Genomic DNA, 21,939 nt, shown 5'->3' with positions numbered 1-21,939 from the left:
TTAGTGTAATCTCTGGTGTACCTCAAGGCGAGCATCTATCACCCGGTCTTTTTGCACTCTTTGTTAATGTCATCAAAGATGTGATACAACGCAGCGAACTTCTGTTGTTCGCTGGTGACATTAAACTTTTTCTTCGTATTGGCACCGATGATGATTGTAAACTCTTACAACATGATCTTGATACTGTCACTCATTAAGCCTGGGGACTAAGCTTGGAGCTTAGTATCCCTAAATGTCAAACCATGACTTACACTCGTTCCAATGAGCACGTCATGTTTACATACACTATCAATGATATTGCGCTAAAGCAGCCAGATGACTGTGTTATGGACTTTGGTATAACTTTTGATCGATTGCTTACTTTTTGTACTCATATTGAGAAAGTTATTTGTAAGGCTTTGAAGCTTCTCGGTTTTGTGAAAAGAATTTCGGCTGAATTTAAACTGCCCAGCTCTCTTGAGACGTTATATTGCTCTTTTGTTCGGTCTGTGTTGGAGTATGGGGTAATTGTTTGGGATCCGTGCACATTCGATGGTAGTAGTCAACTGGAAAGAGTTCAGCGTAAATTTTTGAAATTTGCCGCTTTCGCATTACGCATTGAGTGAGCACCTCACAAGTATCAACCTGTGTTGGAGTGCCTCCATTTGTTTACTCTATCTTACAGGAGGAAACAGGCTAATCTTACGTTTCTTTCTAAACTTATAAATGATGAAGTGCCCTCCTAACCGTAACAGACATAAACAAACACACGTCGTTGTAAAATCAATACATCCATCGCTCTGCTCTGACTAATTAGATACATATTTTATTAAAGGAATCTCAGAAAACGTATGGAAAATAAAAATAGGTTCCTCATAATACACCTATAAAATAATAAGAGTAAGTAAATACTAAATACGAACTATAACAGTTATTATGATAATTTAAAAATTGCAGTTATTGGCCAGATAGGTATATCATTATATTAAATTTTTGTGTCATATAATTAGATTATGAATATCGGGTGGCACTACTCATAAGTGCAACATCTTGTTAATATCCATGTATAAAATGTACTAATTGTACTTATTGTTTTGTATGGATTGTAAATGAAATGTTAATAAGTAAAAAAAAAATTATGACTAAAAACATTATTTTTCGTAAACATGAAAAAAGTTATACACAATGAATTTAAAAAAAAAAGTAATTTAAATCAATATATGTGCTTGAATCTGTAGCGGTTTATAGATTACTGACTCGTAATTTACCTATGTCACATTCAGAAAATTTGCTTGGATCAACAGATCACAAGGACGTTAAACAGTTATCACAAGACTACATAATACATAATATTATTTACGTATAGTTCCGGTCATAAAGTACCGATTAACAGCAATCAACTCTAAATGTTTAAAATATAATTTTTAATCATATTGATATAGTTTATTATCTATAGGTTTAAACTAATAAGTAAGAGGTAACTAATAATAACCTGTCTTAAAGATAAATTATAATACTGTGATTTGTAGGTTGTTACAGAACAATTGCAAACTCCATTACTTATATAAATTAATGAATAAAAACTTAATTAACAAAAAAAATCAATAAAAATACTTACATATCTTTCCTAGAAATAAATAAAACCAATTAATTACAATCATAATATTATTCCTATTACAAAATTAAAATATGATGATATTTTGGAAGGCAAGACGGTGAGTTATTTTTGAAAAATTTAAATTTCGAAAAGTTAAAGGTCATATTTTAAAGATGTTAAAATGTTTGATATTTCTGAACAATATAATGAACGTTATAGCACACCATCATGCTCTTAGAAATACTGTCACAATTAAATTTTATAATAAGTATTTTTATTCTAGAATCAAAATTGAGCGAATTATACTTGGACTGCGTAAACGCGTTTTGTCTATGTTGTACGTGTGTATAAGACGGAGAAAACACATGCGGGTGTGACATCCTCTTAAAAGTATTTTTAAATTTATGATTCCTCTTTCATTAGAGAAGTTTAAAATATACAGGTTATGGAATTTACGTTTGCAGTATACATTAACGAGAGAAATGTATATAGACACGAATCACGATATAATATGATATTTAAAATTGAATTAATTATCTAGTTTCAAGTACATACCTGTAGTGCTGTTTAATTTTTCGTAATCTGCATTATTATCTGAAATTGTATTACTATAGTATTATACCTATTATTAATATAATACCTACTTCACATCTACACATCTACACAGCAAACTTTTTGTAACGTAACTGTACCCTAATGCAATTTTAGCCTTTAATAAGGCGTTAACGTAGAAACCTAGTACATCATATCAATACGACAATACACTAGGTAGTGAGTATTATGACAAAAGTACCTATGGGTACATTACTAACCACTGTGTGACGGGGAGTTATAAGACCATTCCCTCGGGGGTTTTTACACCTTTAGCCATATGTCGCGAGGGCGGCTCCTTCACGCCTTTGGGTGACGCGGAAACATCCCTCCGACGGGTTACGTCAGGGCGCCCTGGCGCCAGGCTGACGGTCCCCCGCCGGCTGCTCTCGTTCGAGATAGATCGGTGGGTTTCGTATAACCGCGTCGGCGAGCGCTGGATTCGACCCAGTCAAATAGCTCCCCTTCTACTAAGGCGCTACTCCCGACAGCCCCACAGTAACCTATGGGTACAATAAAACATTACTTATTTTTTTTTTTAAAGTTGTACAGTGGCACGTTAGGAATTTCGTATGTGTAATGGAAGATTGTCTGGGTACGAGGATATTATTTTGTCTGTTCACAATGTACATCACTGTACAATATATAAACTAATTTACCAATAAAATTATTTATACTTATTTGGTTGAACCCAAAATGGTATTTTTTGTGGAATAAAAACACTTGCCCAATCGGTATTTAACTATTCGCTCAAACATACCACATTTTGTGTCGATTCGCTCAAACGGTTATAGCCCGAGGTAGGAACAAAAATTCAAATTACTTACTGATTAATAATAAACAAAATTCAAGAGTCGAATGAGTTTTTGAATGACTTAGTTATGTGAATTTTATGGAAACCCGAAACCAGAAAATCGCCTACAATTTACCAATCATGGTGCAAGGCTTTGCTCTCAGAAAATAATTCGTAAAAATTAACAATAGATATTACTTTATAGAGAATTGGTTGGTGTTATTGCCAAATACCCAAATATTATGTAAAATTAAAATAGCTTAAATGTATCTTTAAGATCATCAAATCAATAATTATAATTACGTCTAATAAGGTACTTAAAAAACAGGATGTAATACAAATAAAATTACTTAGGTATCTGTTAATTACAATATTAACTTACCGTAGAATCCCATAATTCCAAACATATCTATTTAATTTCAAAATTATCCATATTATAAACCATTATAGTATAATACATTGCTAAGTTACATAAACAATTGATGAATTCAATGATTTACTAATCTCTATTAAACTATAATATAATCATATGGGCCGATAAACATTTTTTAAGGACAAAATGACAAATAGCTTACAATTTAGTAATTGTTAATCTTTATAAGATCTGGTTATTTATCTAACAAACTGATTCCGTCACGGTTTCTCAAATATAAATGAACTATATAACCTATCTACCTTTAGTATATTTTAATAATGAGATTAGACATAGTATAATACAATCAATAATTAATTTTAGATGTATATTATGTTCAATAATTATTAATTACATAATGAATCTTATAAATATTATTAGAAGATAGCTAATAGTATTTTCCTGTCTTACAAATTTATTCGACCTTGGAGGCTTATAAAAAAATTGGAATACATTTGTATATTTTATGCTTTTATATTACTTTTAAATAATATTATTAGAATTTTTTTTTTATTCGGGAAACGTTAAAAATTGGTATAAGGTAATTTAGGGAGATAATGTAAACATTACATACGTATACAGTTTTGAAGATACTTTCTTAATAGCTATAATAATTTATGACTATGACCAATTGACTTTAAAATGGAAATTAACGTCAAACAAAAATAGATTAGGAATTTATTGTTTTCGATAAATCAACATTTATTGAGATAATGATCATTAATCTCAACCTTAATTAATTAAGAATACTCAATATAATTACGATCAATATTTTAATATTTTAATTATGTGGAATATCTTAAATGTTATTAATTATTTATTTAAATTATTACTTCGACAATCCTCTAAAAATAAAACAATACATTTTTATTAGTTCATCTTGTCTATTATTACTACAAATTACGATGTAATAATATTCGTACAATGATAGACTATAAAAAAATTAACCAACTGTCCGATTATTTTGTATAAGTACGTGATACGTCATTACATTTTTTAAACTGCTATATAAATTATGTTCCATACGACCATACCTATGTAGAAAAAAAATGAATACATTTATTGATGATAACATTAATACATATTCATTGTTGCTTAATTAAAGCAAAATCGAATTTCTGTAAAATTTCAACAAATTGATTGACTTATAACATTTTTAATACATTATTATTATACTTCAGCTGGATATAATGAAATTAGTTAACACTGATTCGATGTAGGTACAAAAGATTTAATATTTTCTCTGAAATAAAAAAATATCTATATTTTAAAAATACCTCAGGCAGGTATAACATTTTTATTACCTAGCTACATCATCATAATACTATTGTATACATTTAAAACCAAATAAATGGCATACATTTTTTTTTCTTTAAGGTATAACATAATAATAATTGGGTTCAGATTATAAGTTAATTCTAAAAAATTCACAAATCACTGCTGATAAAATATCAACATATAATGCAAAAATGTTAATACAATTAATATAATCACTATACATCAATAAATGAATCCAAACCTTTCAAAGTTTCTAATTCCTTAGTTGGAGTAGCTGGCATAACCCAAACTGCAATTACTAGAATAATAGGCGTTATTAAACTATCCTTTAAAAAAATCATTTTGTATTAATATAAGAAAATAATAAAACGTATGTGAACGTTGAACGTTGAATTAAATAAACATGATTTCTCGATTTCTTTTATGAGCTATCTGCAGCTCATCAGCACACAAAAAGTACTGTTTATCATAAATTATTTATTTATTTATCATACAGGTGAATAATAATATTCTGCATTTGTCGGTGAACGCCACATTTATTTATTTTGAACGCCTGAGTAAATAATGTGTTTACTATTTAAAATTAAATCCAATGCATGCCACGTAAGCAAAATAACATTTTTTTTTATAAGTTTAAGACTTCGACGATTGAGATCATTAGCTCGTAAGGTTGGTAGTGTTGGTATGGTAAGGTTGAAACTTTTGGTACGGTTGGTTAGGAACACGTGTATGTGTGGTGAGACTTTTGCACACTACTACCTGGGTGGTAACCCATCCGAAAACTAGCTGTCGCTTACTCTCAATCACGTAGCGTGATTGGTTTCAGCCACTGGGCCGCGTTGAGCCACTCAAACTAATATTGTTACCTACCAAAATGTTAAAATAAATACTTTATAATTATATTTCGTATAATAATTTTAAAATTGACCATGTTTTAATGTTGTTGGACACCAGAACCCAATATAACGAAATACATTTTTTAATTGAAATATCATTTTTATATGAGCCAAACTAACTACTTAACACTGTATAAATTTAGAATATTTTTTTAGTCGATGTCCAACAAAAGTCCAACAACGTCTCAAATACGTGTATATTTTTGGATCTGATTTCAGCGTTTTATTTTAATTTGTAGTGCTGGTTGTGAAGTTGGCACTACAAACTTTGAAATTGAATAATATTTGAAATACATTCCAACAAACTACAATGTCCAACAATGTTATATGAATATTGTTGGTAGAGTTTTAAAGTTTTTTTTGCATATGCAGTGCTAGGCATGTAGTTGGCACCACTAACTTTGAAAAATTGCATAACTTTTAATGTAGCTTCCAACAAATTCCAAAAACGTCCAACAAGTCCGAGAAGAGTTTATTGGAATGACTTTAGATTATTGTGCCAACTTTGAAGTGCCAGTTTCACGTATAGGTATAATCACCCAATTATAAATTTATCACTGATTATCGGGATTATTTCCCAAACTCTATCAATTTATATTGCCAATCTTGCTTATTGTACTCGTTATATTGCAACAGTTGTACGATACGTACGAAACCAACCATTATTGTATAACAGTACACAGTCTAGTCGCTTTCTAATAATTGTTCTCGATAAAGTATAACTATTGAATGTATTACTACGTTTGAACCAATAGCGTTGTTAACAGTAACATATTATACTCATAAAATAACATTTTAGTGTATTTCTTATTGTTTAAATTTAAAATTTTGTCAATAAAAACTAAATTTTTGATTTATGAACCTACTATAAAATACACACCGTAACAGAATAGTTGATTTCATTATAAGTAAACGTGGAAAACCATTATTAGTTTTAGATAATTATACATTTTGTATTGGATCAGTGTTAACAAATCCACTGGTTCAACTCGTTGGCGATGTATTACAAAATAGGTATTGCAAACAAAAGTGTACCCTGAAAAGTGAAAATAATGTTGTGGTACATGATTGTGAAAATTTAATTCATAAATCATAATCATGCAAGCCGGATAATAATATCTAGGCAAAATGTAAACAATATGCCTGTAATATGTTCTGAATTGCAACGAAATAACTATACTAAAGTCTAAAATTGTTATTTTAAGTTAAAATATATATATATGTATATAAAGACAACCGTAATAATAATTATTGCATACGAAAAATTATTTTTCTTTTCATAACTAACATTAAACATTTTAATAGAAAGTTATAGCAATGAGATATTTTCGATTTTTATTATTATTAAATTGGGTTATTCACACAAGTATGCTAGGATGATACAACGTCTCCACTTTGAATCATATTTCGTATGCAATGATTTTTCATTGAATCCAAATATAAGACATACATTACAATGACTTATTCTACAACTACTGTGCAGGAAGACGGTACCCACTTACACCTTTTAATTTTTTTACTAGATTAAATTTAAAGTAGAAAATATTATATAAATTTAAAAATGAGTATTTTATTTTAAATGCAGATACTATAAGAAATAATTTAAAATATTATGTCCAAAATTATTTTTTTTGAGATAAATTGTTTTTGACAACGTTGTCCGATTCAGCGAAGATTTTGTTGTAGCAGTCTTTGTCATGGCGATCGAAAATACAATTGATTTCAATGCATCTAAATTAAAAATATATATTTAAATAACACAAAATATTACATAAGAAATATATATAGTATTATAGTTGTTCATACTGCATTGATACACTTTCTCTCCTAGTAAGGCCGTACATGTGCGCGTAAAGCAAGAGTTCGGGTGAATGTTCACCACCATGTCCTTTGCGATCATTAACCGTTGACATCGCGAAGTTCATTCTGTCGCAGATTAACTCATTCAGTGACTGGTACAACGACTGTTCAAACTCGGTGATCTCGAACTCGGCCTCAAATGTATCACTGTCCCGAATGTACAATCCCCGAAAGTACAAAACCATCATAGATTGCATATCATCTGACATAGATAATTTCAATAGCTGACAAATTTTGGGATTTGGACGATAACGTTGTTCATCCAGAAACCCTTGGATCGAGGTGGACGTCAAGATTCTGGTGGAAACGTCGATGTTGTGTAAGATTAAATAACGCGATAACAAAAAAATGTGATAATAATAAAAATTAACGGTGCAAAACTCATGATAGTTGTCGTTTTCTAATTCGAGACACTTTCGTCGTAATTTATAAGATCGATGGTGGACCGGATCCAAGAGTCGAAGATTAACGCTTCGATTTCGCCTTCTATGAATTTAAATGCGATCTTACCTTCAAGAGTTTTGGACTCAAGCCGATACGTGTAGATTCGGAATCAAATTTATATTTTAAGAAAACGGATGCTAGAAACATTTCAAGATCCACCCGATATATCGCCGGTATACGACCATATCGCAAGGGATAACGCAAAACATCCATGACATTATTACTGACTGAGTGCGACGGATCTAAACTCAGGTCTGCGTTTTTGGTGTAATATCTTAAGTCTTTACAAATGGAGGATGGTAAAAACATGAATTCACAATTGTGTTTGTGTTCGAATTATAGAATTATCTAATACAAATTTAGCATTCCGATGGAAGCTTTAATCTCCGGTGCAATATCATTTGAAGCATATGAAGGTTATCCTAGCACCTGATCCATACAAAATGTTGAATGGTTCGGAATATTGATAGTATTATAACGTTCCAGCAAATATTGTAGATTCGGTAGCTTGTGGAAAATCCGTATCAGCAGCTGCAGCCTTGTCGCTGTCAACCTTTGACTCAATAGTCGGTTCGATCTCGGCTTTGAGTTCGATTTTTTCTACCGCGAAACTGAAATAATTGAGATTCAAGTCATCAAGTTTTTCCGTTTCCATCATCGACATCACGTTGGTGTTCGACGGCGGGATATTGTCGTTGGCCACGTCTTCGTCGTCGACGTCCGTTGCCCTATAACTTGATGACTAGAAATAAAACAAAAATTTGGAAAGCGGGTTTATATAAAAACACTGTATAAGTGTATGGGAAAACAATTCTGTGGTATGCAAAATACACATATTATAATGTGATATCCAAAATCAATATAAAATTGTATATTAAATGCCTTACCTGATTCGCATTTGTTTGTGGGTTATGCTGTAGTAGTTTTAGGTGACACAAAGTGCCGGAATTAGGATTCTTGGCCTCTTGAGTCAACTGTCAACAGTCAATGTATGGGGCCCTTAGGTCTATGTACCTATATAATATTTTTTTAATGTTTTAAATGTTTTAATGTTAAAAAAGATCTGTAGATATACAGTGAGCTATAGCAAAGTTATTTGGGAAATTAAATATGGTACCTAAGATACCTTTTAATTCTATTTAATTATATAATATAGTTGGTATTATTTATACTATTTAGCGCGTTTATATTGTTGATTTTTATTGGATATTTATATTAGGTACTACTTAAAATAATGTTACTGGGATACTTAGGGTTGATAACCCAGAAAAATTATCAAATGATAGAGAGGAATGGAGGAAGCTGTATGGAGCAGTGATGGGCCTTAACGGCCTGTAGAAGCTGAAGAAGAAGAATGTTATTGTCTTTGAAATCGATCAGGGCATTATTTTTGATCAAGAAGTCATTTTCAAGTATGATTGGGCTGCTTTTATTTTTTACTAGTGAGCGTATATATTGAAGTAGTTATTGTTGATTTTGATTTTAATTTTGGTTATACCTGCCATGCATATTGGTTTATTATCTGGTCCTGATAGCTTGAGTGTACTCGGCGTGATTGTATAGTCACTGGGTAGTAATTCTTGTCTAATACATCATATTATGTTTGCCCCAGTGTCCACTGTTATTGGTAAGGTAATAGGTAATATTAAATTGAGCTTCAATATAAAGAGCATCGGGTGTACAGTTAATTTTATTTATATTTTGTTTCCGTATTTCTGTATTTAAAGATGAGCAACTATCAGCGATGTTTTTAACCTTGTATTTAAGTAGTTTTTTTGACTTGTTGGTTGAACTTGAACGACAAGTTATCGTGGTGTCAACATTTATAGCATCTTTAAATCAAAAAATACCACATTATTTAATTGTTTAGAAAATTCAAAGCTTAATACCTACCAGTTTATTAATCCAATAGATAGGTAGCTAATCCTGTACACATCTTTATTAATGTCAATTTGTGCTTACAGTAATACAGCATACAAATTTAAGGTACCATTAAGGAATCCAACATACCTTCATATAATCTAAACTTTTCAATCCATAAAGTTCTGAATTTTAACGAGAGCACCCACTTTACACTTAAAATACTTATCTTAGACACATTTAGACTTACACATTATATTTTAATATGCTTCCTTATATCTAGTGATGTTCCCATAAAATTAGTTGAGGGTATAAGGTATAACTTAATAACTGCCCAACAAAATTTTAACAATTTCAATGAAAAAGTTTAGGGTAATAGTATTCAGTTATAACTTATATGTAATATCAAATACCTATGAAACTATAATATTTTTGTTTTAATCTGAAAAATATGACAATTGATCAAATTTATTTAAATGTATTACTAAATTGAAATTAAAATAAGTAAATAAATATTAAATTACTATATAATATGTTTATTTCATATAAATACAATTAAAAAATCTCTACAAAAAACAGTAATAGATTTCATAGGCTGAAACCTTAATTTTAACAACACCCTAAATAGATTCAACAAGTTTAAATCGATTGTGTTGTGGCTTTGGTATGATATTAAAGAATTTTTTGTAAATTGTTTGCCCTTTGCGGTTGCCATAAAATCTTTGAACCCAAGTGTGATTCCAATTTGGATCCATCTTTTCGCATGAAACAACCACTTTACCCTGTTCCAAAGCAAACAATGTGCCGTTGCGCCCAAAACCAACCTGTACAAACAATTATTAAATCAACATTTCAAAAATTAAAAGCTAGTAGCAACTTACATGAAGACCTGGATGAAATCTCAGGTCCCTCTGCAACACTAACATGGTGCCAGCCTGAACTTCACGGCCATCGTTGTATCTGATACCTCTATGTTTAGGACGAACTCGGCCACCGACATTGGCAGTACTTGTACCAGATTTTTTGGAAGCATGTCTAACACTGTTACGAACTAAATAAATAATTTAAACACACATGTTTTTAATAAGTTAACCTCAGCCTTTAGTTAATTTTTAATTTTAATTACTTACGTAATATTGTCCCTACTGTAGAAATGAGATTGGGTAATGACAAATTACTAAGCATCGTGAAAACTAATAGAGAAATATAAAAACTGACACTAGACAAATTAAAGTTAGAAAATATAAGATATTAAATAATCTGATTCGGAAACTTTAATATTTTATTTTACTGCAATGAGTGCATTAGTGCAATCGCGCTTGTGGATAAATAGCTATTATCAATCCGGCTCATAATACATATTATCAAATATTTTGAAAAACCTGGTAATATAGTTTATTCTTCCATGGAAGACCTACAGAAATAAGTGATAGAGTATGATAAAATTAAATCGCTCACTAAAAAAATTCGATAGAGATAGGGTCTAGTTTAGGGATCTTTTCTCCAAAGTTTCCCATTTCGGTCTTATTGTGTCATAGTAGTTTTCACATTAAAAATGGCTTCCGTTTTGAATTTAGTAAAAAGAAATAACTTGGGCTATCTAACGAAGTATTTGGCTGCAAATGACCGAATCTATCAGTAAGTAAATATTAGATCAATATTAAATTATTTGTATTGCATAATACTCGCAACTATTAATTATTATTTGCAGACATGTTAGGAGTGCATCAAAATGGTATCCGGGTGTCGAAGAGATGAAACAATTCGAGCGACCTGTAATGTTTGTGCCTGAAGAAGCTGGTGATTGGAAGGTGGAAGCATGGAATTCTAATCCTCAGCCTATTGAACGAGAAGTGAAAAACATGACCATCAATTTTGGACCACAGCATCCAGCTGCCCATGGCGTACTTAGATTAGTACTGGAACTGGCCGGAGAGGTAAAACTTGTTAATAACAAATAAATCATAATTTCATTGTATGTTTATTATATTGTAGGTCGTTATACGGGCTGATCCTCATATTGGACTTTTACATCGTGGTACAGAAAAATTAATTGAATACAAGACATATACTCAAGCATTGCCATATTTCGATCGTCTTGATTATGTATCTATGATGTGTAATGAACAGTGTTACTCATTGGCCGTGGAAAAATTGTTGAACATTGATATACCATTGAGGGCAAAGTATATCAGAAGTAAGAATATAAATCACTTACAGTAACCTTCTTATAACGTAATGATTAATTCCCAGCAGATTTTTTTGTTATAAAGAAGTTTCTGTTATATGGAGACTTAAATATACGGGATATAGGTTATACTCACTTAGCTATTATATGAAGATTTCAGTCTTATAGTAGAACCATTATAAAGAGTTTTACTGTATAATGTGTATAAAAACTGCTTGAATTGTTTTTAATACTTACGTTTGTGTTTTTAAGCATTGTTTGCGGAAATTACTCGTTTGTTAAATCATATTATGGCTATTGGCACACATGCCTTAGATATTGGTGCTATGACACCATTCTTTTGGTTATTTGAAGAACGAGAAAAAATGATGGAATTCTATGAAAGAGTATCTGGAGCTAGGATGCATGCTGCCTACATACGTCCTGGAGGCGTGTCTCAGGTATGTAAACATTATAATTCATTAATAACATTGAATATATTATATTTACATCAAAATTAATTTATTTAGGATATACCACTTGGATTGATGGATGATATCTATCAGTTTTCGTCTAAGTTTGGGGAACGTATTGATGAAACTGAAGATATGCTTACTAATAATGGAATTTGGATTGCTAGGACACGTGATATAGGTGTTGTGAGTGCTGAAGACGCTCTAAATTTAGGTTTTAGGTTAGTTTCATGCTGAGTAATTACAACTATAATGAAGTTAAAAAAATGTTATTTTTCTTAGTGGAGTTATGCTACGTGGTTCAGGTATCAAATGGGATTTACGTCAAACACAGCCTTATGATGCATACCACCTAGTTGATTTTGATGTACCTATTGGCACTCGTGGTGATTGTTATGACAGGTTAGTTATTAATAAGAGTAAAATATGCTCTAAAAAACTCTAATGCTCTTAAAAGTTAATTATGCTGCAAAAATGCCATAATAATGTATACTCAAAAATATTGCATTATGCATTTGTTCTAAAAAATAAAGATACACAATTATAAAAAGAAATTTAGTAAGAACGTGATGTTAATCATCTATATTTTCTGAAACTAATACAAATCAACGTGTCTATCAAATTTCTAATTGTTCTCATCCACCACAGCTCTCAGGCATAAAAAATATGATTGTTATAGTTAATGATAGCATTGGAGAGAACCAAATCAAACATTTTTGTTTATTAAAATTAAAAAATAAAACAGAACAAACTATAAAAAATGTCTGTTCAAATAAAATAATATATTTGAAAATTATACAAATAAACTCAATAATATAACTAACATTTTTAAAATAAAAAAAAAATATTTTAATCCAACAAATATTTATATATTATAAAAATCTAACATGAAACGAGGCTAAACATCAAGACTATTATTCCAACCCTTCCCCTCTTGAATCAATCCAAATCCGCTACTGTGATAAATACATAAAACTCTAAGGCCTTGTTATGACTGCGTTATTAATAATAATAAATTGTGATGTATGTTGATAAATGTTTATGCATTTATATAGTACATCTACATCACTCAGTCTACTGAATACGCATGTGTAAAATATTTAACTATTCATAAATTAATATATTAATAATAGTATGATTATTATGAAAACAAAAACAAAAAAAACACCCTGAACATAACATTATTATGTAGGTAAATTAACTGTTTTATGGCAGAAGTATCAATTGATAGTTTGACATTTGTGATACCTAACCTACTATGTTTATTTTTTTTTTTTTTTTGTAGTCATAACCATAACCATCCACTACTTGCTTTAAATGAATAAAAAAAACATTCCATTGTTATAAAATAAATATAAATTGTGGCGCGGTCCGTACACTCAACTGTGGAAATGTTCCAAGTGTACGTATCGGCCGGTGTTGCTAGCTCCCGGATGGGTGAACACCTAGAATTTTTTGCTACCAAATCCTTGCCACGCATACAAACATGTTTAAACCAACTATTCCTTCCCATTAAAAAAAAAAATGGCTAATGGCTTTAGTTGCCGGGTTAAGCTCAATAAAAAATAAATAAATAAATATAAAATAATTTAATACATCTATTATAAGAATGCACTATTCACAAGACAATGTTAATTTATTTTTATTAATATGTGTACCCAATGCATTTTATATTTTTACATAGGTTATGTTATGTTTTTTAAATATTATAACGTATTACTTGTATTTTCAGATATTTATGTAGAGTTGCAGAAATGAGGCAATCACTTAGAATTATTGAACAGTGTTTGAATCAAATGCCAGCTGGTGAAATTAAAACTGATGACATGAAAGTATCGACCCCATCAAGATCAGAAATGAAAGTAATAAATGAATATCTAATATATTTAGCACTATAACTACTATAACTTATTTATATTTTTAGAACTCCATGGAAGCCCTAATTCATCATTTCAAATTGTTTACCCAAGGTTATCAAGTACCTCCAGGTGCTACATATACTGCCATTGAAGCACCCAAGGGTAACATAAAAATGTTCTTTGTGTTTTTTATTTAGCTCTAAATAATTATTAATTATATTTTATAGGTGAATTTGGTGTCTATTTAGTTTCTGATGGTACTTCTAAACCATATAGATGTAAAATCAAAGCACCTGGATTTGCACATCTTGCTGCATTAGAGAAGATAGGGAAAAAACACTTCCTTGCAGATATTGTCGCTATTATTGGTAATTACTAACATATTGCTACAAATTTAAATTATTATTTTTAAGTATTGAACAGTGATTCATTTACATTCAATATTTGTATTTTTAGGAACACTTGACGTTGTGTTTGGTGAAATTGATCGTTAAGTATTTGTACTGATGTTTATTGGTGAGTAAATATTTGTTCTTGTTTCGAAGCTAAGTAATTTAATGTATTGTAATTTGTTATTCAATAATAATGATTTAAAATAAATTATTTTTAGTGTACATGCATTTTATTGATTTTAAAGTTATTGTATTTACCAGTATACTTTTCTTAATCATGTGATTTGTGAATGTGTTACACAACATTCGAATACAACTAAATTTTCCTGTTCAATAAATTATTTGCAAAGATTGAATATTTTCTGTGTACACTAGATTCTATTCTAGTATAAAATATTTGATTTTTAATAGTTGTTTTAGCTAAGCAAACTAAAAGATTATTTCAAAAACAAAATTGAATTATATAAGTTTTAAATATAGTCTTCATTACTCATTGTGTACATATTATATTATTATATTTGATAGAATGTAATAAAATCATTTCTTGCAACTATTTAATGAATGAGCCATGGTCAGAAATATTCTAATCCTTTTACTTTTTATCAACAAGTAAAAGGACTACCTTTTGTTATCAACAAATATTCTCAGAAGGTTTTTTTTTTTCAGGCACAAGTACATTCTTGTTCCTGTAAAATGTAGAATATATTAAATAACGATGTTGTTTTTGTAGAAATGAAATTGTAAAAACCTTTACATTAATTTACATGCAATTATATTAATTTGTATCTAAGTATGCTACAATAGAGCCAGTTTTACTTGTTAATTATCGATTTATATTTATTTTTAATTCATAAGCCCCAGTTTAAAATCCTTGTGGTCTTATGTCCGTCATTTATAGCTCTTTCTTCAAAAAATATAAATACAAACAACTATACACTATGTAAAATCAAATTATGTGTAACCATACAAACTACTATACACTATGGAAAATTAAATTGTGTGTAACCATACAAACATATTATGACCCTTTTAAATCATTGCTCCTTGAAATTCAATATCAAGTTGTTGAAAAGTCAAAACTGAAAACAGCGACATCCAAAGTGTATTTGAAATATTTAATGCCTAACAGATTTTAGTTATTTACACATTATAGATAACAACATTATTAACAGTGAAAATAAAAATAAACAAGAAAAATATAGGTAAATGTGGTGAACATGCTAATGAGAAGCATTGCTGTCTCAAATGATTCTTGTAATAGAAGAATTATTTGAAAAGTTGGTTTGTCCCAGTCAGATAAAACATATGATGTCACCTGATTCTATTTGCAGTGGCGTTGAAATCCCATCAGCCATATTTATGCAAAAAATATTTGTCCTATATTATAATTAAAATTATTACAAAATATATTGTCATATATGGTTCTATTTCATATTTGATAATATTGTTAACATAAAGATTGATGACTTCAATGGTGAATGTAATATGCCTCCCACATGTTAAATTTAAATATAAAATTGAAACACCCCTCCCATAAAAAAATCCAGGGTATGAGTGTTGATTTGATACCCGGATGATGAGTCAACCTACATGGGTTTCTATATGACTATTCACTAAAATGATACTATAACTATATGGCCACTAACAGTTCCCATATAAAGCATGTATCCGAAACTCTTATGTCTTTCATCTAAAGAACCCCAGGCTGGCAGTCTGAACTTGTATAAATAGGTACATAGTCATGGCCCATGGGGATGGTGTCCGATAATTAGTATGTGTATAGAAGCTAATCTTGTCAATAGTTTTTTATTATTCCAATAAATAATAATTACTTCGTAAAACAAGCGTGAGGCAGGTAGGTTAGTATATAGTTTATACCTACCATGGCAATTGACATAACCTATTATACGTAATAATTTAATATTCATTATACTCTATATTAATCTATATTCAGAAATTACGTCTTACAACAAAAATTTTGATTGCAATAAGTGAACCTGTTGGCTGTTATCTCTTATCAACTCTGTTATCTTCGCATTCCTATAAGGTATTTTGGTGTAATATTTTTATTCAGTGACCTCCGAATTCCGAGTCATGCCTGTGGACTTTGGTAGTGCTGTGTAACTAAGGAAACGCTATCCTAGCAGACCGCATGCATTTTGTAACGTTTTGAAAATATGGAAACGATAATACGATTGATCAAACACTGCCGTGAACACTGAACAGTGTTATGTGAGTAATATTTTCGCAGTTTGCCGATTAAAGTAAGAATCTCAATACCTACGTTATTGGTGAGTAGGTACACATACTATGAAACAATATATTAGTTATAATTGTATAATACCTTCCAATTTACAATAGGTACCTAATAATAATATATCACTGGCAATTAAATAATTGAACAATGCAGTATTATTAGTGTAATTATTATTAGGTATAATTTTTGTTGTAAATAATATTATGTAATATGTGTAGGTACCTATTAAAAAAAAAATTGTATACTTAATAAAAACGAAAATATATATTAAATAGTACAGTTATTTCATGCAGACGTAGTAGGGTTTTTAAAAACATATACCTAATTTATGTTTTGTATTAATTGTATGTTTTTGTTTTAATTATACAATTAATACATATTACTAAGGATAAGTTGTTGAGATGCCGTTTAAAAATGCTATTCATTAGATACCTATCAATTATTTTAAATTCTAGCAATCTTCCTACAATAATGGTTCAGGTGAAATTGAAGCAGTTTGGTGAAGTTCTCTTGGTCTCATAGTTTTCTTAATATCTGTACTCACATCCAACCATAATCTTTTTGTTTTGTACATGTAATTTTGCTGATGATGATTGGTAGCCAACACTATTTGTGCATATTATATATTATTGATACATATTATTATGTATGCTAACACTGAACCTTATATGTAATATTTATACCGCATATCTGAGCATATATCTCACATATTACCTGTTTCTATCTACTAAACTTTGATACATTGAAAATATTAATTTTTTTCCATATCTACTTTTTTATGTTTCAGTTAAAAAAATGGGTCGCTTAGCTACTGTAGCTGTAAGCTGCTTGAATCAATGGTCATTAGATTTTGATGGTAATAAACGTCGTATATTGGAAAGCATTGAAATTGCAAAGCAATGCAATGCAACATATCGTAGTGGGCCTGAACTTGAAATATGTGGCTACAGTTGTGAAGATCACTTCCTTGAGAGTGACACACTTTTACACTCATGGCAAGTTCTAGTTGAAATAATGATTCATCAATCTTCATCAGATATTTTGGTTTGTTACAGACATTATTTAATCATACTTTAGCACTAATTATTTTTTAAATACATTAATAATATTAAATGTGCATTTAGATTGATGTTGGCATGCCAGTGATGCACAAGAACTCTACCTACAATTGCCGAGTTGTGTTTCTTAACAAACGTATTTTATTGATTAGACCCAAATTACTTATGTGTGATTCTGGTAATTATAGAGAATCTCGCTGGTTTACTCCGTGGAGAAAATTACGAACAGTTGAAGATTTTTACCTACCTCGAGTTGTGCAAAAACATACGGGCCAAACTATTGTACCCTTTGGAGATGCTGTTATTGCCACCGCCGATACATGTATTGGATATGAAATATGTGAAGAATTGTGGACCCCAAATAGTACACATATTCCGTTATGTATGGACGGCGTTGAAATAGTTGTCAATAGTTCTGGTTCTTATATGGAATTGCGGAAATCTACAATTGTTTTAGATCTGATTAAATCTGCCACTTTTAAAAATGGTGGATGTTATTTGTATAGTAATCTGAGAGGGTGTGATGGTCAACGTGTTTACTTCAATGGTTGCTCAAATATTGTGATGAACGGTTCTTTAATAAAAGTTGGTACTCAATTTAATCTAAAAGAAGTAGAAGTCACATGTGCTACAATTGATTTAGAAGATATTCGCAGCTATAGAAATGCTATAAGGTCTAGATCTAGCTCTAGTTCAGAGTCGTACCACAGGATTAATGTACAAGACTTTAGTTTATCAAGAGAAACACGTAAAATACCAGATCCCATTTTAACAGAATTTAAATGTTTATCTCCCGAAGAAGAGATCGCCTTAGGACCAGCATGTTGGCTTTGGGATTATTTAAGACGTTCTAAGCAAGGTGGATACTTTTTGCCATTGAGTGGTGGTGTTGATTCATCAAGTACAGCATGCATAGTATTTTCAATGTGCAATTTAATATATCAGGCATGTAAAGATGGTGACACACAAGTTTTGAATGAAGTACGCACAATAGTTGGTCAACAAAATTATTTCCCTCCAAATGCAAGAGAACTGTGCAATCAATTGTTTACAACGTGTTATATGGCTACCGAGAATTCGTCTTCTCAAACAAAAAAACGAGCAGAAGAATTATCTTCTCAAATATCTAGTTACCATTTGAGTGTTGTTATTGATAAGGTTGTATCATCTGTGATCTCCATATTTGTTGGTCTAACTGGTAAAACACCACAATTCGCTGTGTATGGTGGATCTCCGCGTGAATCTCTTGCCTTACAAAATGTACAAGCTCGATTAAGAATGGTTCTGACATATTTATTTGCTCAATTAATGCTTTGGGTCCGTGGCCGACAAGGAGGACTTTTGGTTTTAGGTTCAGCTAATGTAGATGAAGCTCTAAGAGGATATATGACAAAATATGACTGTTCAAGTGCTGATGTCAATCCAATTGGTGGCATTTCAAAATCGGATCTCAAAATGTTTCTTAGATATTTTAGAACTAAGTATTCATTGTCATCAATCGATGATATAATAAATGCCACTCCTACAGCAGAACTAGAGCCCTTGATAGCTGGACAAATTACACAGTCAGATGAAGCGGATATGGGCATGACTTATGACGAGCTCAGTGTTTATGGGAAGTTGAGAAAGCAAAATTATTGTGGCCCGTACAGTATGTTTTGTAAGTTGTTATTATTGTGGGGTGATCAATATACGGCCGAACAAATTGCAGAAAAAGTAAAACACTTTTTTAGATGTTATGCTATAAATAGACACAAAATGACAATCTTGACTCCTAGCTATCACGCTGAAGCATATAGTCCAGATGACAACCGGTTTGATCATCGTCCATTTCTATACAATGTTATGTGGCCATGGCAGTTCCGATGTATCGATAACAGAGTTGAAGAATTTAATGACAAAAAAAATGAAATTCCTAGATACCATTTATCCTTAGAATCAAACAGAAGTGAAAAATATGCAGTAAATGTTTAGAAAATTATTGTTTGATTATTATTTGTATAGTTATATTTTAATTTTTAATCACTATTAAAAGACTAATTATATTTTTATTACCTATTTATCTAGATAAATCAAAAGTACTTGTATTCATGATATTATAATCACATACTAATTATTATTGATTTATTGTAAAAAATCATATAATAAATTAATGGCACTAATTTATTATTAACTAATAAGAGTAAGAGCACTTTGTGTAGTTGAGTTGTTCCATTATAATAGGTAATAATAAATTAAAAATACTTAAAATAATTTTTTCTTAAAACTGTTTTTCTCAAAAACAACAAATTTAATGATTTAATAATGTTGCTTTGTATCCTAGCGGGGTTCTTTTTTTTATTGGCAGTTATTTTGTTTTATTATTACATTTCTAAATGTGTAATGTCCATGGACTATGTATTTATTATACTTAAAATAAGAAAGTAAAGTCTAATGTAAGATATAATACATTTCTTAAATTATTTTATATTATTTGTTTAATAAAAACAGAAATACAGCAACTCGCATATATGACAGATTACAAAATAATTATTTTTAAATAAACTACTTAATTTTATATCAAACATATTATGTGACTTTATATGGTGTGGGTCAACAAATGATCTATTACAGATAGAACAAAAATCTTTTTTTTTTATTGTATCTATTTACAATATGTCAAAATATAATAATTCGTCAATGTTGTATCTTCAAAACGAATTGATCGGAAATAAGACGTGATAGTGCATACTAATATTCACCGACCGTATAATAGATATTATACGGTATATCTGTCATCTATGTGTAATGTGCATGCGACACGTGTGTACTTATGTAGTACTGTACTAAATACATTCGTTACACTAATTAAGTAATTACAATGTATTTAGTTCAGCTGTTATGGTACTGTTACAATGATATTTATACTTTATAGGCATTGTGTGGCACAGCAACAATGTGACTAGCTACCTATTAAAATATATTATAAGAATAATAAAACCTGTAGGTATCTAGTAGGTTGAAAAACACAATAATAAAAAAAATATGTTAGTATAAATGTATTGTATCGGCAGTCTTGTTTTTATTATTTTTCAACTGCTATTAGAACGATATATAAGGAGCCTTATATTAAATTTTCAAGCTTTTTACCCAACAAAAAATTTTTTATTAATATTTATAGAAAAAAAAAACTAAAAAAATTGAAAACTGACAATGTCCGTAAACCGCTCAAAAAGAGTCAAAATATTTTCAAAATTTTATGGTATATATAAAATGCTAATATAAACATTCAGTGAAATTTTCAAGTATCTACAGTCATTCGTTTTTCAATTACAATAAAATAAGAAAATTGTTACATGAGAAATCCAGTGAATATCAAATGTAAAAATATAAATTTCAGACACTCATAAAAATTTAATTTAAGTTTCTTGTAGACATTTTTTTTTGATAAAGGTATACAAACTTATGAGTAATCTTATATTACATTTTAAAATCTTAGATTTAAAAAGAAAAATTTTTATGAATTCTCAACTCAAAATAATTTGCTAATTTTCGTGATTTTTCCGTATTTTGTCAAAATTTGAACTTTAAATGCTTATAAATAAAAACTGTGACTAAGGATTTTTAATTTTTTTCATCTGCCATTGAAACAATAACCTAGGAGCCTTCTATTAAATTTTCAAGCTTTTTTACTCAACAAGTAAAATTTTATTGATATTTATAGAAAAAAAAACTAAAAAAATTGAAAACTGACAATGTCCGTAAACAGCTCAAAATAAGTCAAAATATTTGGAAAATGTTATGGTGTATAGGAAATGCAATTATAAACATTCAGTCAAAATTTCATGTCCCTACGGTCATTTGTTTTAGAGTTACTCCAATAACCAAAATCGATTTTCTCGAAAACAGATTTTGCATAAAAATTCCCGTTTTCCTTAATTTTTCTTTTGTTTTTCACGTCGCTTTTGAAAACTACTTGGAAATTTTTACTTTTGACCCCCCAAAGTACCAACTAGATTCACTTTCCTATCAGAAAAGTTACTG

General features: G+C 29.9%; 4 protein-coding genes and 1 pseudogene across 7 annotated transcripts; 3 read left to right on the top strand and 2 right to left on the bottom strand.

Moving 5' to 3' along the window:
* Positions 1-242: 242 nt before the first annotated feature.
* LOC132952469 (uncharacterized) lies at positions 243-605 on the top strand. The gene has a single exon (XM_061024779.1). The coding sequence runs from the start codon at positions 243-245 to the stop codon at positions 603-605; it is 363 nt and encodes a 120-aa protein (XP_060880762.1).
* A 6,563-nt stretch (positions 606-7,168) lies between these two features.
* On the bottom strand, positions 7,169-8,863 carry LOC132952991 (uncharacterized; annotated as a pseudogene).
* A 1,367-nt stretch (positions 8,864-10,230) lies between these two features.
* On the bottom strand, positions 10,231-11,032 carry LOC132951792 (large ribosomal subunit protein bL27m). The gene is made up of 3 exons (XM_061023760.1): positions 10,841-11,032; positions 10,592-10,761; positions 10,231-10,534 (listed from the first exon to the last, which is right to left on the bottom strand). The coding sequence occupies exons 1-3, from the start codon at positions 10,893-10,895 to the stop codon at positions 10,331-10,333; spliced, it is 429 nt and encodes a 142-aa protein (XP_060879743.1). The 5' UTR covers positions 10,896-11,032; the 3' UTR covers positions 10,231-10,330.
* A 128-nt stretch (positions 11,033-11,160) lies between these two features.
* On the top strand, positions 11,161-15,424 carry LOC132951791 (NADH-ubiquinone oxidoreductase 49 kDa subunit). Of its 2 annotated transcripts, XM_061023759.1 has the most exons (11): positions 11,161-11,348; positions 11,422-11,647; positions 11,706-11,907; positions 12,151-12,338; positions 12,408-12,571; positions 12,633-12,752; positions 14,083-14,212; positions 14,275-14,371; positions 14,437-14,577; positions 14,666-14,725; positions 15,268-15,424. In XM_061023759.1, the coding sequence occupies exons 1-10, from the start codon at positions 11,266-11,268 to the stop codon at positions 14,701-14,703; spliced, it is 1,389 nt and encodes a 462-aa protein (XP_060879742.1). In that variant the 5' UTR covers positions 11,161-11,265; the 3' UTR covers positions 14,704-14,725; positions 15,268-15,424. The 2 variants fall into 2 exon arrangements, with proteins under 2 accessions (XP_060879742.1, XP_060879741.1); XM_061023758.1 differs by lacking the exon at positions 15,268-15,424 and having other exon boundaries at positions 14,666-14,823.
* A 1,124-nt stretch (positions 15,425-16,548) lies between these two features.
* Positions 16,549-20,080, top strand: LOC132951790 (glutamine-dependent NAD(+) synthetase). Of its 3 annotated transcripts, none has more exons than XM_061023757.1 (3): positions 16,549-16,833; positions 17,646-17,902; positions 17,983-20,080. In XM_061023757.1, the coding sequence occupies exons 2-3, from the start codon at positions 17,654-17,656 to the stop codon at positions 19,888-19,890; spliced, it is 2,157 nt and encodes a 718-aa protein (XP_060879740.1). In that variant the 5' UTR covers positions 16,549-16,833; positions 17,646-17,653; the 3' UTR covers positions 19,891-20,080. The 3 variants fall into 3 exon arrangements, with proteins under 3 accessions (XP_060879740.1, XP_060879739.1, XP_060879738.1); XM_061023756.1 differs by having other exon boundaries at positions 16,549-16,865; XM_061023755.1 differs by having other exon boundaries at positions 16,550-16,892.
* The last annotated feature ends 1,859 nt before the right edge of the window (positions 20,081-21,939 follow it).

This window comes from Metopolophium dirhodum, chromosome 9 (genome assembly GCF_019925205.1).
Source record: "Metopolophium dirhodum isolate CAU chromosome 9, ASM1992520v1, whole genome shotgun sequence".
In the NCBI taxonomy this organism is placed as follows: domain Eukaryota; kingdom Metazoa; phylum Arthropoda; class Insecta; order Hemiptera; family Aphididae; genus Metopolophium; species Metopolophium dirhodum.
The sequence above is the reverse complement of the archived record's forward strand: the minus strand, read 5'-3'. Positions and strand labels throughout refer to the sequence as shown.

Excerpts from the sequence above, each read along its gene's own strand:
- LOC132951790 (XM_061023757.1), top strand. The coding sequence starts at position 17,654 with ATGGGTCGCTTAGCTACTGTAGCTGTAAGCTGCTTGAATCAATGGTCA. Across the intron at positions 17,903-17,982 it reads AATCTTCATCAGATATTTTG|ATTGATGTTGGCATGCCAGT; the intron begins GTTTGTTACAGA and ends ATGTGCATTTAG.
- LOC132951791 (XM_061023759.1), top strand. The coding sequence starts at position 11,266 with ATGGCTTCCGTTTTGAATTTAGTAAAAAGAAATAACTTGGGCTATCTA. Across the intron at positions 11,349-11,421 it reads GCAAATGACCGAATCTATCA|ACATGTTAGGAGTGCATCAA; the intron begins GTAAGTAAATAT and ends TATTATTTGCAG. Across the intron at positions 14,372-14,436 it reads TGCCATTGAAGCACCCAAGG|GTGAATTTGGTGTCTATTTA; the intron begins GTAACATAAAAA and ends TATATTTTATAG.
- LOC132951792 (XM_061023760.1), bottom strand. The coding sequence starts at position 10,895 with ATGCTTAGTAATTTGTCATTACCCAATCTCATTTCTACAGTAGGGACA. Across the intron at positions 10,762-10,840 it reads TACAGTAGGGACAATATTAC|TTCGTAACAGTGTTAGACAT; the intron begins GTAAGTAATTAA and ends TTATTTATTTAG. Across the intron at positions 10,535-10,591 it reads GATTTCATCCAGGTCTTCAT|GTTGGTTTTGGGCGCAACGG; the intron begins GTAAGTTGCTAC and ends TTGTTTGTACAG.
- LOC132952469 (XM_061024779.1), top strand. The coding sequence starts at position 243 with ATGACTTACACTCGTTCCAATGAGCACGTCATGTTTACATACACTATC.